The sequence below is a fragment of the Megalobrama amblycephala genome, linkage group LG3, assembly GCF_018812025.1.
Source record: "Megalobrama amblycephala isolate DHTTF-2021 linkage group LG3, ASM1881202v1, whole genome shotgun sequence".
Taxonomy (NCBI): Eukaryota; Metazoa; Chordata; class Actinopteri; order Cypriniformes; family Xenocyprididae; genus Megalobrama; species Megalobrama amblycephala.
In genome coordinates this window covers 5,239,074-5,255,230 of record NC_063046.1, presented here as the reverse complement: position 1 = coordinate 5,255,230, position 16,157 = coordinate 5,239,074, and the positions used below count along the sequence as shown (strand labels likewise).

The 16,157-nt window shown below is 36.0% G+C and overlaps 1 protein-coding gene across 1 annotated transcript; it reads left to right on the top strand.

The window, feature by feature from the left end:
* The first annotated feature begins 10,224 nt into the window (after positions 1–10,224).
* Positions 10,225–14,812, top strand: si:cabz01007802.1 (apolipoprotein L6). Its single transcript, XM_048183170.1, has 6 exons — positions 10,225–10,272; positions 10,467–10,544; positions 10,632–10,671; positions 10,751–10,802; positions 11,064–11,478; positions 12,557–14,812. The coding sequence occupies exons 1-6, from the start codon at positions 10,225–10,227 to the stop codon at positions 13,031–13,033; spliced, it is 1,110 nt and encodes a 369-aa protein (XP_048039127.1). The 3' UTR covers positions 13,034–14,812.
* Positions 14,813–16,157: the final 1,345 nt, after the last annotated feature.

Below are 16,157 nucleotides of genomic sequence, written 5' to 3'. Positions count from 1 at the left end.
ATGTATAAACAGTAATATACAATAAAAACAATGCATTCTGGGCAATATTTGTTGTTTTAAGAAAAGAGGCTTATAGGATACTTTCTCAAAAACAACAAATAATTTTACCTAGAATGCATTGTAATATTCAGAAGTAATATATCGTAAAAACAATGCATTCTGGGTAATATTTGTTATTTTCAAGAAAATAGCCTATAGGTTAATTTCTCGAAAACAACTAATATTACCCAGAATGCACTGTTTCCACAGTATATTACTGTTTTAATAGAAATCTGTGTAAATTTGTTTCCTTTTTTTAGTTAGAGTGTAATATATAAAGGCAGATTTTTTTCATGTATAAATAGCAAATTTATACAGTGAAAATTAATATTCTAAATATATGTAAAATATATATACTTTAATAATATATATATATATATATATATATATATATATATATATATATACACACACACACGTTTAGTTTTTATTCTTACATTGTTTTTTGCTGCTTGCTATATTATTGTGCTGTACTGTAGATGCATTATTTATTTATATGTATTATTTATGTTTTTATTAATCTATTTATTTTAATTCATGCTTTATTTATTTTATGGAATTTATCAGTTTAGTCTTAATTTTATTTATTTATTTTTTACATTTTTACACTGTCTTGCAGTAAATAACTAATTATCGAACAAAGGCAAAAGGCAAAGTGATTTTTTTTAAAGTTCACATTTCTTCACTGGACATACAGAAAAAATAATTCCTCAAATTTTTAGAAAGCTCTCTGTTTCTTGTTGTTGACATCTCAAATGTAAACCAGATTTAGCAGATTTTTGTGCATTCATTGTAAAGTGACCGAGTAAAAGTGCCTAATAAATAAAACATTATTAATAATAGTAGTGCTGTTCTTCGTCTTGTTGATGATGTTATTTTCTAACCTCAGAGTTCAACGATAACCAAAGCTTCAGTGAAAAATGATGGCAAACAGGTGAGGCTCATTTTTGTCATCATTATATCCACAGAAGGGAGATTTGGAGTGATTTTAGGCTGCACAGAACTGACCTCTCTTTATTCTTTCACTGTAGGACACAGCTGCATGCAGCAGTTCATCCACCTGGACAGAAGAGGCAGCAGAGAGCAGAACTACTGAAGCCAAACAGGTCAGGAGCTGCTATGAGTTATTTTAGTTTTCCTTTTGTGTGTTTTTATAATTTTTATTAGTTTAAAAAAAAAAAAAAAGTTTTATATTTTAAATGTTTATTTATTAGACTTAGTTTTTGTTAGTAATTAACTATAATAACCCTAGTAATGTCGATTGAAATTTTGGATATTCTTTTTTTTTTTATATTCTCAGGATCCTGGAATGATCATGGGAATGATTCAAAAACTAAACCCATTCAGGTTTTACTCACAGGTACACACACTGACACACACACACACTGACACACACTCACACACATACTTGTAAATGTGGTTTACGGACGTAATGGTCTTTATACTGTACAAACTGTACATTCTCTCCCCCTACACTACCTCTACTCCTAAACCTAACCATCACAGAAAACTGTCTGCATTTTTACACTTATAATAAAAAAATGTTTAGTATGTTTTTAAAGCTATTTTAAATATGAGGACTGATAAAACATCCTCATATTTCATGTTTATGTCATAATACCAGTGTTATACCCATGTCATCATACAAATTTGTGTCCTCATAAATCACAAAAACGCTCACACTCTCTCACATTTTAACAATTTATTTAAGTCTACTTAAGAGAAATAATCCAAAGGGACATGCATATTATAGATTATAGTAGAGTTTTATCTAGAGAAAACATTGGTCATTTTCGGGAAAAAAAAAAAAAAAAAAAAAAAAAGTGTATATGCTTTATATAAACAAATGATCGCCTTCCTATGCCCTTCCTTTTTTTTCCGTAAGTTGAATAGGGAAGGCGTAGGACATACAGCGTAAGCTTTTTGAAGAATATCCTCATTGTTATTCAAAAGCTTACAGAATAAGCAAATGGGCCTAAGCTATGCATGTATTTATATTATGAAAAGAAAGTTGAACCAAGACACTTTTCAGTTTTAATCTTGAACAGTTGTCGCGGATCGTGAGTGAACGCGATCATCTCTTCCTCTTTACTACTTTACAGAACGAAATAAACACGAATGAACATCAGAAAATATGTTGCAAGATACAGTAGCTTACTGAAATCTGTATCACGTCCTAATCAGTTCAATCAGTGTTGAAAACAATGTCACGCAACATAGAAAAGCCATTCGTTGACCATAAACTTGATAGTCAGCAGGAAAAATAACAATTCAAACCATTTAAAACAAAACGAACTTAATTATGTCAGTATAAGTATTATAACTTTATTATTATAAAATGGACTTAAAGGGTTAGTTCAGCCAAAAATGAAAATAATGTCATTTATTACTCACCCTCATGTTGTTCCGCACCCGTAAAACCTTCGTTCATCTTTGGAACACACATTAAGATATTTTTGATGAAATCAGATGGCTCCGTGAGGCCTCCATAGGGAGCAATGACATTTCCTCTCTCAAGATCCATTAATGTACTAAAACATATTTAAATCAGTTCATGTGAGTACAGTGGTTCAATATTAATATTATAAAGTGACGAGAATATTTTTGGAGCGCCAAAAAAACAAAATAACGACTTATTTAGTGATGACCGATTTCAAAACACTGCTTCAGGAAGCTTCGGAGCACAAATGAATCAGTGTATCGAATCAGCTGTTCGGAGCGCCAAAGTCACGTGATTTTAGCCGTTGGCAGTTTGACACACGATCCAAATCATGATTCGACACACTGATTCATAACGCTCCGAAGCTTCCTGAAGCAGTGTTTTGAAATCGGCCATCACTATATAAGTCGTTTTTTTTTTTTTTTTTTGGCGCACCAAAAATATTCTCGTGGCTTTATAATATTAATATTGAACCACTGTACTCACATGAACTGATTTAAATATGTTTTTAGTACATTAATGGATCTTGAGAGAGGAAATGTCATTGCTCCCTATGGAGGCCTCACTGAGCCATCGGATTTCATCAAAAATATCTTAATTTGTGTTCTGAAGATGAACGAAGGTCTTACGGGTGTGGAACGGCATGAGGGTGAGTAATAAATGACATTAATATCAGGAGACAATAATATCAGGAGTGCTATGTGTATTCAGTCCAAACCACTTCCGCACCAAGCTCACTGTTTTGTTATTCATTTCGCTCAGCACATTCTGTTGAAAATGAACGTTGGAGAACAGATGTTGTACTTTAGACAGCGCCTCCTGTCTAATAGCCTCTAACTTCACAGTCAGTGGCAGTGGACATTTGTCAATCAAGTCCAACCTGGATGTATACTCTGACAAGATGATGTTTACTTGCTCTTTCCAATATTAATTTTATCTCCAAGTTAAGTGTATGTGTCATGAAGAGAATATACACGTATAGGATTTGTTTGTTTGCATTTTGTTTTATACGTAATATGTTGGTCCGTGTACTTTTGCGTCCATTCGTTTTTCCTTTTTTAAACCAGAAATGAAATATGGAAAATGGGGTTTCTTTGTTTTTTATTTTAACACTTATGAATAGAATTAGCAGATACGAGGTAATTTTCTTTATGCAATATTATTATTTTGTGAAAATAATATAATTGATATACAACTTGTTTTTTAATATGTAAAAATGCTAAATTTAATTTCCAGTGTTTTGCGGCATACACATAAAGCCCCCTCTAGTGGCTTTTCCTCTGGCGTCAATAGATTGACTCGCTTCAAGAGCCTGCCTAAATGACATTGATTAATTTTCATTTGTTAAATTACTATTGTTATTATTTTTACATTTTTATTTTAACCTAAACATTACATTTCTAAACCTTGTAGCCTCTTGTTTAGCGCTCTAACATTATCGAGTTCCCGCTTGTGGTCTCAATGCCCTCATTTTGCTTTTTACTCTGTTTTATATCGGTTTTCTATAACGCTAAACGTTGAAAGCGCGTCGATCACACGAAAATGCGTATCAATAATACGAGTGTGCAATGTCGTGGAATGTTTACGCCAAAATGAGTTTTGGTGTGCATATGGTACGTATTTTTTCACGTGCATATGATAGGCACTTTATGGCGTATTATACGCACGAACCCCCCACCCATCCACCCCCATCCTACCCAAGAGCGTGTCATATACACGCCATAAAGTGCGTATCATAATTTTGGCGTATATATTCTACGAGATTACACACGCGTACTATTGATATTCTCATGTGATAGTGTTGTGCCTTCATATTCGGCCAGGCCTGCTTGTCTGCATATCTTTATTGGTCATTTAATATCAGTGTCTTAATGCATTAAGCGTTTTCTTCATAACTGTGTTTTATTCTCAAGGAAAATGCTTAACGTGTTATTGTGTTCATAGTGGGCAGCTTATAAGGTGTAGTGAATTTGCTCCACCAATATCACCTATATTTAGCCACATTAAGCGCTTATTTTTCATGGTGAGACGCGTTTGCCGCCATATATAGCATCTCTTGTATCGGACCCCTCGTGAGTGAGAATGGGGTGGAAATCAAGTCAAGTATTATCATGTTTCAGAGACATGGCTCTCGAAAGTGTGGGAGAAACAACAATTTTACAAAAGAAAACTTGTAAATTGACATTTATTCGACTTTAATCTGTCCTTTTTTTAATTTTGGTTTATAAAGATGCAAAACGGAATAAACAAATATCTGAAAAGAAGTCAATATTTATTTTGTGCACAAGAAATCTGTGCGTTCGGTTTTAATTTAAATTTTGGTATTCACCATAGCATTTAAAAATACAACAACTGTTCGTTTTTTGTTTTTCTTGACGTGGTTAAAAAACGAAAAAGGAATGGACGCAAAAGTACACGGACCCGTGTTTATTCTTTTAATTCCTTTTCTTGCTTTTATTTCATTTTTAATGCATTTTATATCTTTTATGTATCATCTTTTTATTTCTGAGTTTTAATGCATTTTAAATCTTGCTGTCTGGTTGAAAGAGCTGGGAGAATTAGGAAGAAAGCATTTGTGATTAGGTTAAAATTTGGTAAATTTGGACAAACCATGGGGAAATTTGAGCTGTGGTGCATGGTTAAGATATCTCTGGATTACAGTCAGGACACTTTCCAAAGGGGGAAATTTGAACTGCGTTGCATAGATAAGATATCTCCGGAAGGGGGATTAGGGCTGTGTGGTCCGTTTAGATCCGTTTAGATCTGCTCTGACGGACAACAAAAAACTCCCTGAAACTTCCTAACTCTTCCATCCAGATGTTATTCCTATTTCTTATGCGTTCCATTTTTATTATTATGTATTTGGTTCTTCTTTATGTTTATGTTACCATTGTGTATGAAATGTGCTATACAAATAAAATTGCCTTGCCTTACTGTAAACACAGGACATTTATCAGTTTTTGAACAGTACCACCTATTCCCTCCACTCCTCCTCTCATACAGAACAGCACATTTTGTGTCTTTTAATGTGTGTGTGTGTGTGTGTGGGGGGGGGGGGGGGGGGTACACACACACACACACACACACACACACCCCACAGCTCCTTAAGGTCTCAGCACAATCCAATCTTTACGCCACTCAGCAGTAAATGTTTGTCTGTTTCAGCATCTCTCTCATTTCTTTCTGTAGAATAAGACCAATGAGGCTCACAGCGTCTCAGCAGCAGAGGAGAAAACACAGGTGAACTGCGTCATGAAGCAGATACTCATTCTTTCAGAGAACAGCATCAGTGTTTTCTGACTTCTGTGAGTTTGTTTGTGTTTCAGGCTGGGATGCGCGACCATCTGAAATCCACCGCTCAGGTACGAGAGTCTGTGGTCTTGATTCATGTGACGGTGGGATATACTAGCTTTATTTCCGGAGAACCCGTCGGACAGCCTGTGCTTGTGATATTTGATCCGTCAGACACTGGTTGTTTATATTGAATGTTGTAAGCGGTTTGAGTCTTTTATTCTCACCGCTGATGACGACACTGCGCAGGACGAGCTTTTCAGGAACACAGCTTTTTAGGACACTGTGTGTGTGTTTGTTTGATTATAATTAAAGGAGTGTTGCAGGTTAAATATGCGGTATTTGCTGTCAGAGGCACGAGTCTGAACTGTCTGACGAACAACATCTGTTATTTACAATGGCTTTAAGTACAAAAAATGCGTCACTGTCGGCACATAACAGTCTACGCATTCCTTTCTCTTTTGTTTGTTTGTGCTTAAGCTAAAACTAAAATAAAAATTAATAAAAGTTACAGTATATAGACATTTAAAAAACTAATAAAACAATAACACAACTAAATTTGTAAAAATAAAATGAAAACAACATAATAAACTAATAATATGATAATAAAATAATGACCTAAAATAACATTGATTTAAACATATTTTAATTATACTTTATCATGAATGGTGATTTCTTTTGAGTTTCTGTGGCTTTTTATTTATTTGAGATTATTTTACATATATATATATATATATATATATATATATATATATATATATATATATATATATATGATTATGTAAAATAATTTTTCAATGAAAACAAGTCTTAACCCTATAAAGCCTAATGTATTATATGTATTACAAGAATTCATCTAAATGATCAACATGATCAAATCTTTGCTGTCACACACAGTTCATCTGTCATCTGATTGATAGTTTAGACTATAAAAGTCTTTTAGTATAATTATACAAACATTCAGCTTGTGCTTCACGTCTTTCTGCTGTGAAATCTGCACTGATTTTTATCAAATAAGCTTAAGAATAACTTTGATATTGTTATTAATATTTCAACTGGACTGAAGCAACTGAGGTTTACTTGATTAAATCATGAGTATCAAATAAGATCATCAGGCTTTTGAGGAAGGTTTATTTGTTCATCTCTCAATCATCATTGCATTGCATTAAACTACAGAGCTTTGATCATAAACTAAGCATTTAAATATCATCTTACTAAGACATTATTGGTGAATATTAGTATTTGCATTTTATGTAAGTATCTGCTATATTGTTATAATGATCTCATTGATTTACATGGTATTATTGTACAGTCCTGTTCCCCATGTACATACTATGTGCTTAAAGGTGCTCTAAGCGATCCTGGGTGGAGTAACTTCCTGTTGACGTTCGAAGTGTTGTCAAACAAAACAGAGGCTAGCTAGACCCTCCCTCCTCCTCCTCCTCCCCTCCCCTCCATACTTTCTGAAACAGTCATGAACGCGCATTTAAAATCATTCTTGTCAGTTATTGGCTGGAGCATGTTTATTGTTTCGTGGTCCAGGCTGCACCAGTTTGGTTTTGTTGCCGTTTTCGGAGCTTGTGGCAACTATAGAGACCGTGTTTTTTTTACAGTGTGTTCAGGGGACAGGCAGCTAGCGGATAGTGAGGAGATGTTTGCTGTATGTGACAAAAAAATGTTTTGGCCTAAAAACGCTTGACATCACTTAGAGCACCTTTAATATAGTAATTGCAATAACTAAATACTAACCCTGAACTCAACCTTAACCCATGTAGTTACCTTAAGTACACTGTAAGTACACATAAGTGCACATACTGTAAAATAGTGCAAAATTTACAAGCATTATAAATTACACAGAACATGTTTACTCATTTTGAGCCTTTGAATAAAATTGAGCCGGTTTTCCTCCATATTTGTACTATATGAGCCATATACTATATAGACATTTTTGCAGATTTATTAAAAAAGAAAAACTGAAATATCACATGGTCCTAAGTATTCAGACCCTTTGCTCAGTATTTAGTAGAAGCACCCTTTTGATCTAATACAGCCATGAGTCTTTTTGGGAAAGATGCAGCAAGTTTTTCACACCTGGATTTGGGGATCCTCTGCCATTCCTCCTTGCAGATCCTCTCCAGTTCTGTCAGGTTGGATGGTAAATGTTGGTGGACAGCCATTTTTAGGTCTCTCCAGAGATGCTCAATTGGGTTTAAGTCAGGGCTCTGGCTGGGCCATTCAAGAACAGTCACAGAGTTGTTGTGAAGCCACTCCTTCTTATTTTAGCTGTGTGCTTAGGGTCATTGTCTTGTTGGAAGGTAAACCTTCGGCCCAGTCTGAGGTCCTAAGCACTCTGGAGAAGGTTTTCGTCCAGGATATCCCTGTACTTGGCCGCATTCATCTTTCCCTCGATTGCAACTAGTCGTCCTGTGCCTGCAGCTGAAAAACACCCCCACAGCATGATGCTGCCACCACCATGCTTCACTGTTGGGACTGTATTGGACAGGTGATGAGCAGTGCCTGGTTTTATCCACACATACCGCTTAGAATTAAGGCCAAAAAGTTCTATCTTGGTCTCATCAGACCAGAGAATCTTATTTCTCACCATGTTTCTTTCATGTGTCTTGCACTGAGGAGAGGCTTCCGTCGGGCCACTCTGCCATAAAGCCCCGACTGGTGGAGGGCTGCAGTGATGGTTGACTTTCTACAACTTTCTCCCATCTCCCGACTGCATCTCTGGAGCTCAGCCACAGTGATCTTTGGGTTCTTCTTTACCTCTCTCACCAAGGCTCTTCTCCCCTGATAGCTCAGTTTGGCCGGACGGACAGCTCTAGGAAGGGTTCTGGTCGTCCCAAACATCTTCCATTTAAGGATTATGGAGGCCACTGTGCTCTTAGGAACCTTAAGTGCAGCAGAATTTTTTTTGTAACCTTGGCCAGATCTGTGCCTTGCCACAATTCTGTCTCTGAGCTCTTCAGGCAGTTCCTTTGACCTCATGATTCTCATTTGCTCTGACATGCACTGTGAGCTGTAAGGTCTTATATAGACAGGTGTGTGGCTTTCCTAATCAAGTCCAATCAGTATAATCAAACACAGCTGGACTCAAATGAAGGTGTAGAACCATCTCAAGTAGGGATGTCCAGATCCGATCACGTGGTTTCAGACTCGATCGGAATTGGACGTTACCTCCCGATCAGGACTCGGATATATATGTATTAGGGGTGCAACGGTTCTCAGTAAAAAATCGAACCCTACGGTTCTCCACTTACGGTTAGGTACGCACTTGCACCGCGGTCCATCTCGAATGACGACGCATCTATTGGTTAATATGGTTTGTTTAAAATAGCAACATGGAAAACAGACAGACAGAGTTCAAATAATGTATGTTTCAGTCGATGGATGCGCAAAACGTTACAACAACGATAATCAGAAAGCGTGGACAAAACAGAGTGCCGTATGCTCTAATGTCCAGTCATTTACGCCGTCATCACCCGGGTGTTGATACAGGTGAGACCTGAACAGCACACGTTGCTGTCTGTGTTTAAACTAACTCATTTAAGCCTTGCTGATTTAAACCTTCAAGAACAAGACGCGAAAGAGAACTCGCACGCGCTGTGAGAAGATTTGTGTGCACTCATCCGAAGCGCGCACACGCTTATTTCAGTCAGCGAGCAAATACTGAGTTCTCTTTCAAGTCTTGCGCTTCAGCGGACAAATTCTTACAAAAATTATGTCAACATGCCCGTCTTAGCGAGTATCCTAGCAAACATAGTCGGTTATGTCTTAAGTGAACGTATATTAGTCGAGAAAGACAGTGCATGTGTAACAGTGTACTGGATCGTGCATGTCTTATAGGGAAAAAAAAACTATTCCTGCTGCCTGTTTTAATGTTAAATCAAACAACAAATAACAAAGAAATCACTCACTGCTCTTGACTGAATAGTTTTTGTAACTTCAATAATGATTAATCTTTATTTATTTTATACAGTAAAGATAATATGCAGTGATATTTTATATTTGATTACTTTATCCATTTTCTGTACGTGAAAACGATTGTTAGATTCCTGAAAAACCTGAAAAGCACTGTTCCTGGATCCTGGATCTGTTTTTTTTTTCGCTCTTCTTTATTCTTTTTCATGTATTATAGAAGTATCGGATCGGGACTCGGTATCGGTAGATACTCAAAATCAAATGACTCGGACTCGAGGGCAAAAAAACGTGATCGGGACATCCCTAATCTCAAGGATGATCAGAAGAAATGGACAGCACCTGAGTTAAATATATGAGTGTCACAGCAAAGGGTCTGAATACTTAGGACCATGTGATATTTCAGTTTTTCTTTTTTAATAAATCTGCAAAAATGTCAACAATTCTGTGTTTTTCTGTCAATATGGGCTGCTGTGTGTACATTAATGAGGAAAAAAATTAACTTAAATGATTTTAGCAAATGGCTGCAAATGGCTGTGAATTCATTTTTGACAGATGGAGAATGTTCGGCCACACAGGTGTGTGTTCATCTGTTCATGTTCACCTATATGTCATTTTATCATATGGTGTACATGAATACTCTACTTTTTCTCCCACTTCCATGTTTTACTGTGAAAGGTTTGCAGCCTGGCGTTGATGTTGAAAACTTGATGCATCGATGAGAATTGTTTTTCAGGGATCATCACTATATCGCTCACTGTTTCATTTCCAGAGCAGCTCTGCTGAAGTTCTCACAGCAGAAACAGATGTCGTCCGCTCCAGTGACGGGAATCCTCTGGACAATGAAGATGTATGTGAAAACTCAAGTTTAGTCTTTGATTGCTAGTTTTATCAAGCATGTTTGGTGGCAGAGAACTGAGTTTCGTCTCATTGACAGGATGAAGATGGTCTGCTGGATTGGTGGAGAACAGTGGAAGGTATTTTCTGTAAAGTTCAGTCGTGTTTTAAAGGCTTGTGTTTGATCTCGCAGAGACGGGTTTATGTTTTATTCGTCAGGTTGGGGCGAATGGAACGAGTCAAAACAGTTTAATGAGGAAGATGGGGAACGGTGAGAAAGATTTATATTACATTTTCCAAGAAAAATATGTATGTTATATATTTAACATCTTGCTATAAATGGCTTAAACATATAGTATTATTAATGATACTAAACAAACACTGATTTTAACATAGTATAAGTATACTAGTTTGTAGATATTTTTGGTGGTGGCTGTGAAATTTATGAGAAACTGTAATTGGCTTGACCAAACTTAGTTTGTATGGCAGCATATCTGTGAGTTATTGAGTAAGATATCTCTCTGTCTTCCAGAGCGATCGAAGCAGCTGCTAACCGGGTGTTCATGGCTGCCAAGTTATTCGTCCACCTGCTGAACCAGCGGGAGGCGTCGCTGCAGCAGCGGATCCATGAGCTCCTGGCTTTAGCGGACGCAGCGGACAGTTTCCACAAGAAGACGGTGACCGCTAGCGTTGGCGGAGGCGTGGCCAGTGTAGCCGGCAGCATCACCACCATCACCGGCCTGGTTATGGCACCCTTCACCTTTGGGACGTCCCTCATCGTGACAGCGGTGGGCATCGGTGTGGCGACCGCCGGCGGCGTGACGTCAGCGTCGGCCAACATCACAGACACGGTTCACTCCAACACGGACCGGAAGAAGGTGGAGAAGATGATCCAAGATTATCAGCACGAAATTCAAGATATTAAAGAATGCCTGGACTTTCTGCAGGTCAGACGCGTTTATTTTATACAAACCTTTGTTATTTTAGTATAAATGATATACTATTAAAGCATTTAAGAGTTAGTTGTGATATTTTCTGCTTTCATCTTAATTTTAGTCATTTTGTTGCATCTTTTTGTCATTTTTATTATTTTTATTTAAAAATGTAATTTTAGTTATTTTGGTACTTTAAGCTAAACTGAACAAAAATGAGAAATATTTTCTTGGCAACTAAACAAAATAAGTTTAAAATAAACATTAACTGAGAAAAAAAATATTTAAAAAGCATTTTTTTTTTTTTTTCCAAGTAACTTTTTTTGTGGTTTTAGTTTATGATAATAACTCTGATCCTATACTGTTTTGCTTTTGTATTAATGTTTTACTATACTATATATATTTATAAGTTATTTTAGTACTTGTTTTTGTCATTTTGTCACTTTTTAAAAAAATAAAAAAATATGCACATTATTTATGTTTTGTTTTAGTTATTTCAGAACTTCAAGTTCAAATAAATAAAAATCACAAATGTTTTCTTGGCAACATAAAACTCTCTAAAAATAGCTTACCTACCCATACAAACAAAATACTAAAGTGACTAATGCATATGGGATGGTCACTTAGATTATCATTTTATTTTTTACTTATATTATTTCTAAAAGTATGTTTTCTAAATAGTATAAAAACTCTCTTAATTTTTATTTATTTATTTATTTATTTTTCAGAAATCAAGACTATATCTTATGCCATTTTGCTTCTCAAGTAAATGTATCTTGGTTTAAAAATGTTTAGATTTTTGCATTTTGCACTTTCATTATGAAAAGCATCTCTGTATTTGATCCACTAGTGTTTATGTGAGCCTTACTGCATTGCTGTATGATATCTCAAAGTAAAGCATAATGTAGTTTGACAGAATTTAATCGGGCCTGTTCTTCTGCTGTTTTTAAACAATCGGCTGGATAATTTTTGAACGCAATGGCCAATCAGAGGCGTTTAGGATTAGATAAATCTGCTGATTTTTATCACTATTCATCCTTTTAACAAACATCTCGTCATTGTTTCTCTCTTCTTCCGGTTTCTGTCTCTCCAGGCCGGGATGGCGACTCTGGAGGAGTGGAACTTCGAGCAGTACGTGGACAGCATCTCCAGAAAGGCTCTTAACCAGAACGTCAAGCACGTGTTGAAGGAGGGCGGCCGGGCTGGGAAAGCGCTGCTTGTCAACACGGAGAACCTCATCAACACCGTGCAGGTGCTCAGCGTGGCAGGAGGAGCGGCCAAAGCCGCACAGGTCATCAGCGTCACCTCTGGCGTCATGTCGGGCCTCTTCCTCGCTCTCGACGTCTTCTTCCTGGCCAAGGGATCGCTGGAGCTGCGTAAGGGCGCCAAGACAGAGTTCGCAGCCAAGATCAGAGAGGTTTGCAAGGAGCTCCAGGATGGACTGCAGGAGCTGAAGAGAATCCAACAGCAGCTGCAGAAAACCCTGGATGGGGTTGAGTTGGAGGAGGAGGAGGAGGAGGAGGAGGAGGATGAAGATGATGTAGAGGAAGAGGTAGAAAGTGAGAACTGACAAAAGAGTCCACCTAGAGGAATAAGCATAGATGATTATCTTGAGCAATAATAAGTACAAATAAAAAAATATATTAATAATAATTTAATTAATAATTTCTATTACATTAGATTGTAAGTTTCTTTGGATAAGTTAAGTGCTAAATGCATAAATGTAAATAAATATGAAATAATAAATATAAAATAAAAATAAATATCTATTTATGATACACTAGCGGTCAAACGTTTGGAATAATTCGGATTTTTTCATTTGATAATCATAATAATTATAATAATTGATAAAGATTGAGCAGCATACCAAATATTTCCCTTTTTTACTGTATTTTTGACCAAATAAATGCAGACTTGGTGAGCAGAAGAGAAAATCTTAATTATTCCAAACTTTTGAGCTGTAGTGTAAATATTTCCGCTGTTTGCCAAAGGTCAAAGGTCAGTAGATTACTTACTAAGTGAACTGGTTATTCAGTCTTGTGGCTACAAATAAGGACTGTTCAAATAATGACAAGAGATGATGAGTAACTCTTTTATATCTATGCAATGAAACACAGTGCCATGTTATATACTGTGACATATTGATATTGTTATGTTCACTCTCTTATTTATTGTTCTCTATTATTTCTCAATTGAAATCTCTAACTGCTCAGGTATGATGGGTCTGTTCGTCTGTTTATCTTACATTTCAGCTCTTTACTGTATATATGTTCAGTTCAGTGGATGTTAAAATAGTGCGCTAACAGCAGAGTCACCTGATACCAGTTCCTTTTCTCAGCACTGGTGTGGATGGACCAATCAGTCGTTTGTGATTACATGATTAATTCATTTCCCACTCATTATGTTCTTTCTGTCACCACTAGAGGGCGGATGCACCAAATGTGTGACTCAAATACCTTTTTTTTTTTTTTTTTTGTAATTAAATTAATTCATGATATTGCATATATTTACAGTTCATCACATATATTTGCTGAGAAAGTCCTCCAAATGAATCTTTGTACCAGATGAATAAGTCATTGACTGGACTAAACGAGCCTTTAGAAGTCAAGTCAAATAGTTTCAAAGCAGCTTTCACTGTAATAAACAGGAAAATAACAGTGTTAATGTTGCAAAATTTTAGTTATGAAACTAATTTGGTTGTAAAGCAGCTCTAAAATGACAATAGTGTCATCATTGAGCTCAATTTAGTTCAAGTTTTGCAGTCAATAATATAATATTACTCAAACCTTTTAAAACTTTTGTTTTAAAACTTGTTTTCTTTTAAACCTATTTCCTGTTTATCATCAGTCTATCACTAACCTACAGGTTGATCTATCTGTTTTGTGTTTTCCATCTGTGTTATATTGCTATTGTTGGTTAATGTACACATTTAGACTGACATTTCTGGCATTTGTCTTGCTGTTGTTCCACATTTTTAAGGCATTGTGTCAAGTTAAAATAGTCAGTCTTGGGAAAAACATTTGGTTGTGTTCAGTACAGCTGTCCTTAAATATACATCTGAATTACTTTAAAGATTAAAATGAAGATTAAATGTCACTATTTTATTTAAACTATTTGAAATTAAGGTGTTAAATGTCCTAGAGATAACATGTTGCTCATGTCAGTCTTGAAACGGGTGGGGTAATAATAATGTTGTTTAACCAACTATACCAGTATATCCAGCAGTTAAAAAGACACTTATGTGAAGTCATGAAGTTACTGTGCCATGAATTTGTAAACAGTAGAAGCTTACGCAGACACCTCACTATGACTATATTACCCTATATTAAATTTTATTTATTATAAACAATCCTTTATTTGTTCATCATGGTGATCCAACCAACAACAACAAAACAACCATCCAACCATGTGAACAACCATTCAACCTGTTACGAACCTCCCAGTTTGTCTAGGGGTAGGAGAAAGTAACAATTATTGTTAATATAATAATAATAATAATAATAATAATAATAAATAAAACTAAAATGACTGATGGTCACTTAAATCCCTTGATCCAGAAAAGCCACAAACACCAAATTAAGCAAAAAATAACTATTTAATAACAATTAAAAATAAAAAAAAAATAGCCTCAGCAAAAAGAAAGAAAGAAATAAAGGAAGCAAATCTTCAGGAGAGGGCCAGACCAACACAACAAAACTTTCTAACTGACAAGGGTAGCATTAACTAACCTAGACAAAAGAAAACAAATAAATAAAGTCTTAAGCAAAATTCAAGTTTAAAGAAAATGGCACCCTCTCCCTACAGCTTACAAATTGAAAATAAATTATTTACACCAATTAAGAGTGATAATAAAATATTGATAACATAAACACACACACACAACAACAACAAAAAACAGCGTTCACACACTCTCTCACAGCAAGTGGTTATGCAACTCATCCAAAAAGTTGAGAGCAGAGCAAGACTGCATTTAATTCAACACCTGAATTCATGCAAGAGAAAATACACAATAACAGTCCTAGATCAGGGAAAATAAGTGCATTCCGCCAGCACCCCAGGATTGTTTCTTCACTCTGTTATAACGTTTGGAATCTAAAACATGCACTCAGTTGATGAGCATCAGGTGGAACTCAATCAGCAATCTGCAAAGGAGACAGACAGGAGAGAGAGAAGAGCACGCACACAGCACATGACATGCTTAACAAATACTAAAAACTCTCCCCAGAATCACACATATTACAAATATGTCCACTGGTAACAAACCGAACAACTATCCAAACAACCAAATGAACAAACAACCATCCAACCAAACAAACAACTATCCAACTAACTGAACACCCATTCAACTGAACAACCAACCATCTAACCAAACATCCATCCAACCAACCAACCGACCAAACAAACAATCAACCATCTAACCAAACATCCATCCAACCAACCAAACGAACAAACAACCATCTAACCAAACATCCATCCAACCAACCAACCAACCAACCAACCAAACAACCAACCAACCAAACGAACAACTATCCAACTAACTGAACACCCATTCAACTGAACAACCAACCATCTAACCAAACATCCATCCAACCAACCAACCAACCAAACGAACAACCAACCAACCAACCAACCAAACGAACAACCAACCAACCATCTAATCAACCAACCAACCAACCAAACAACCAACCAAACAA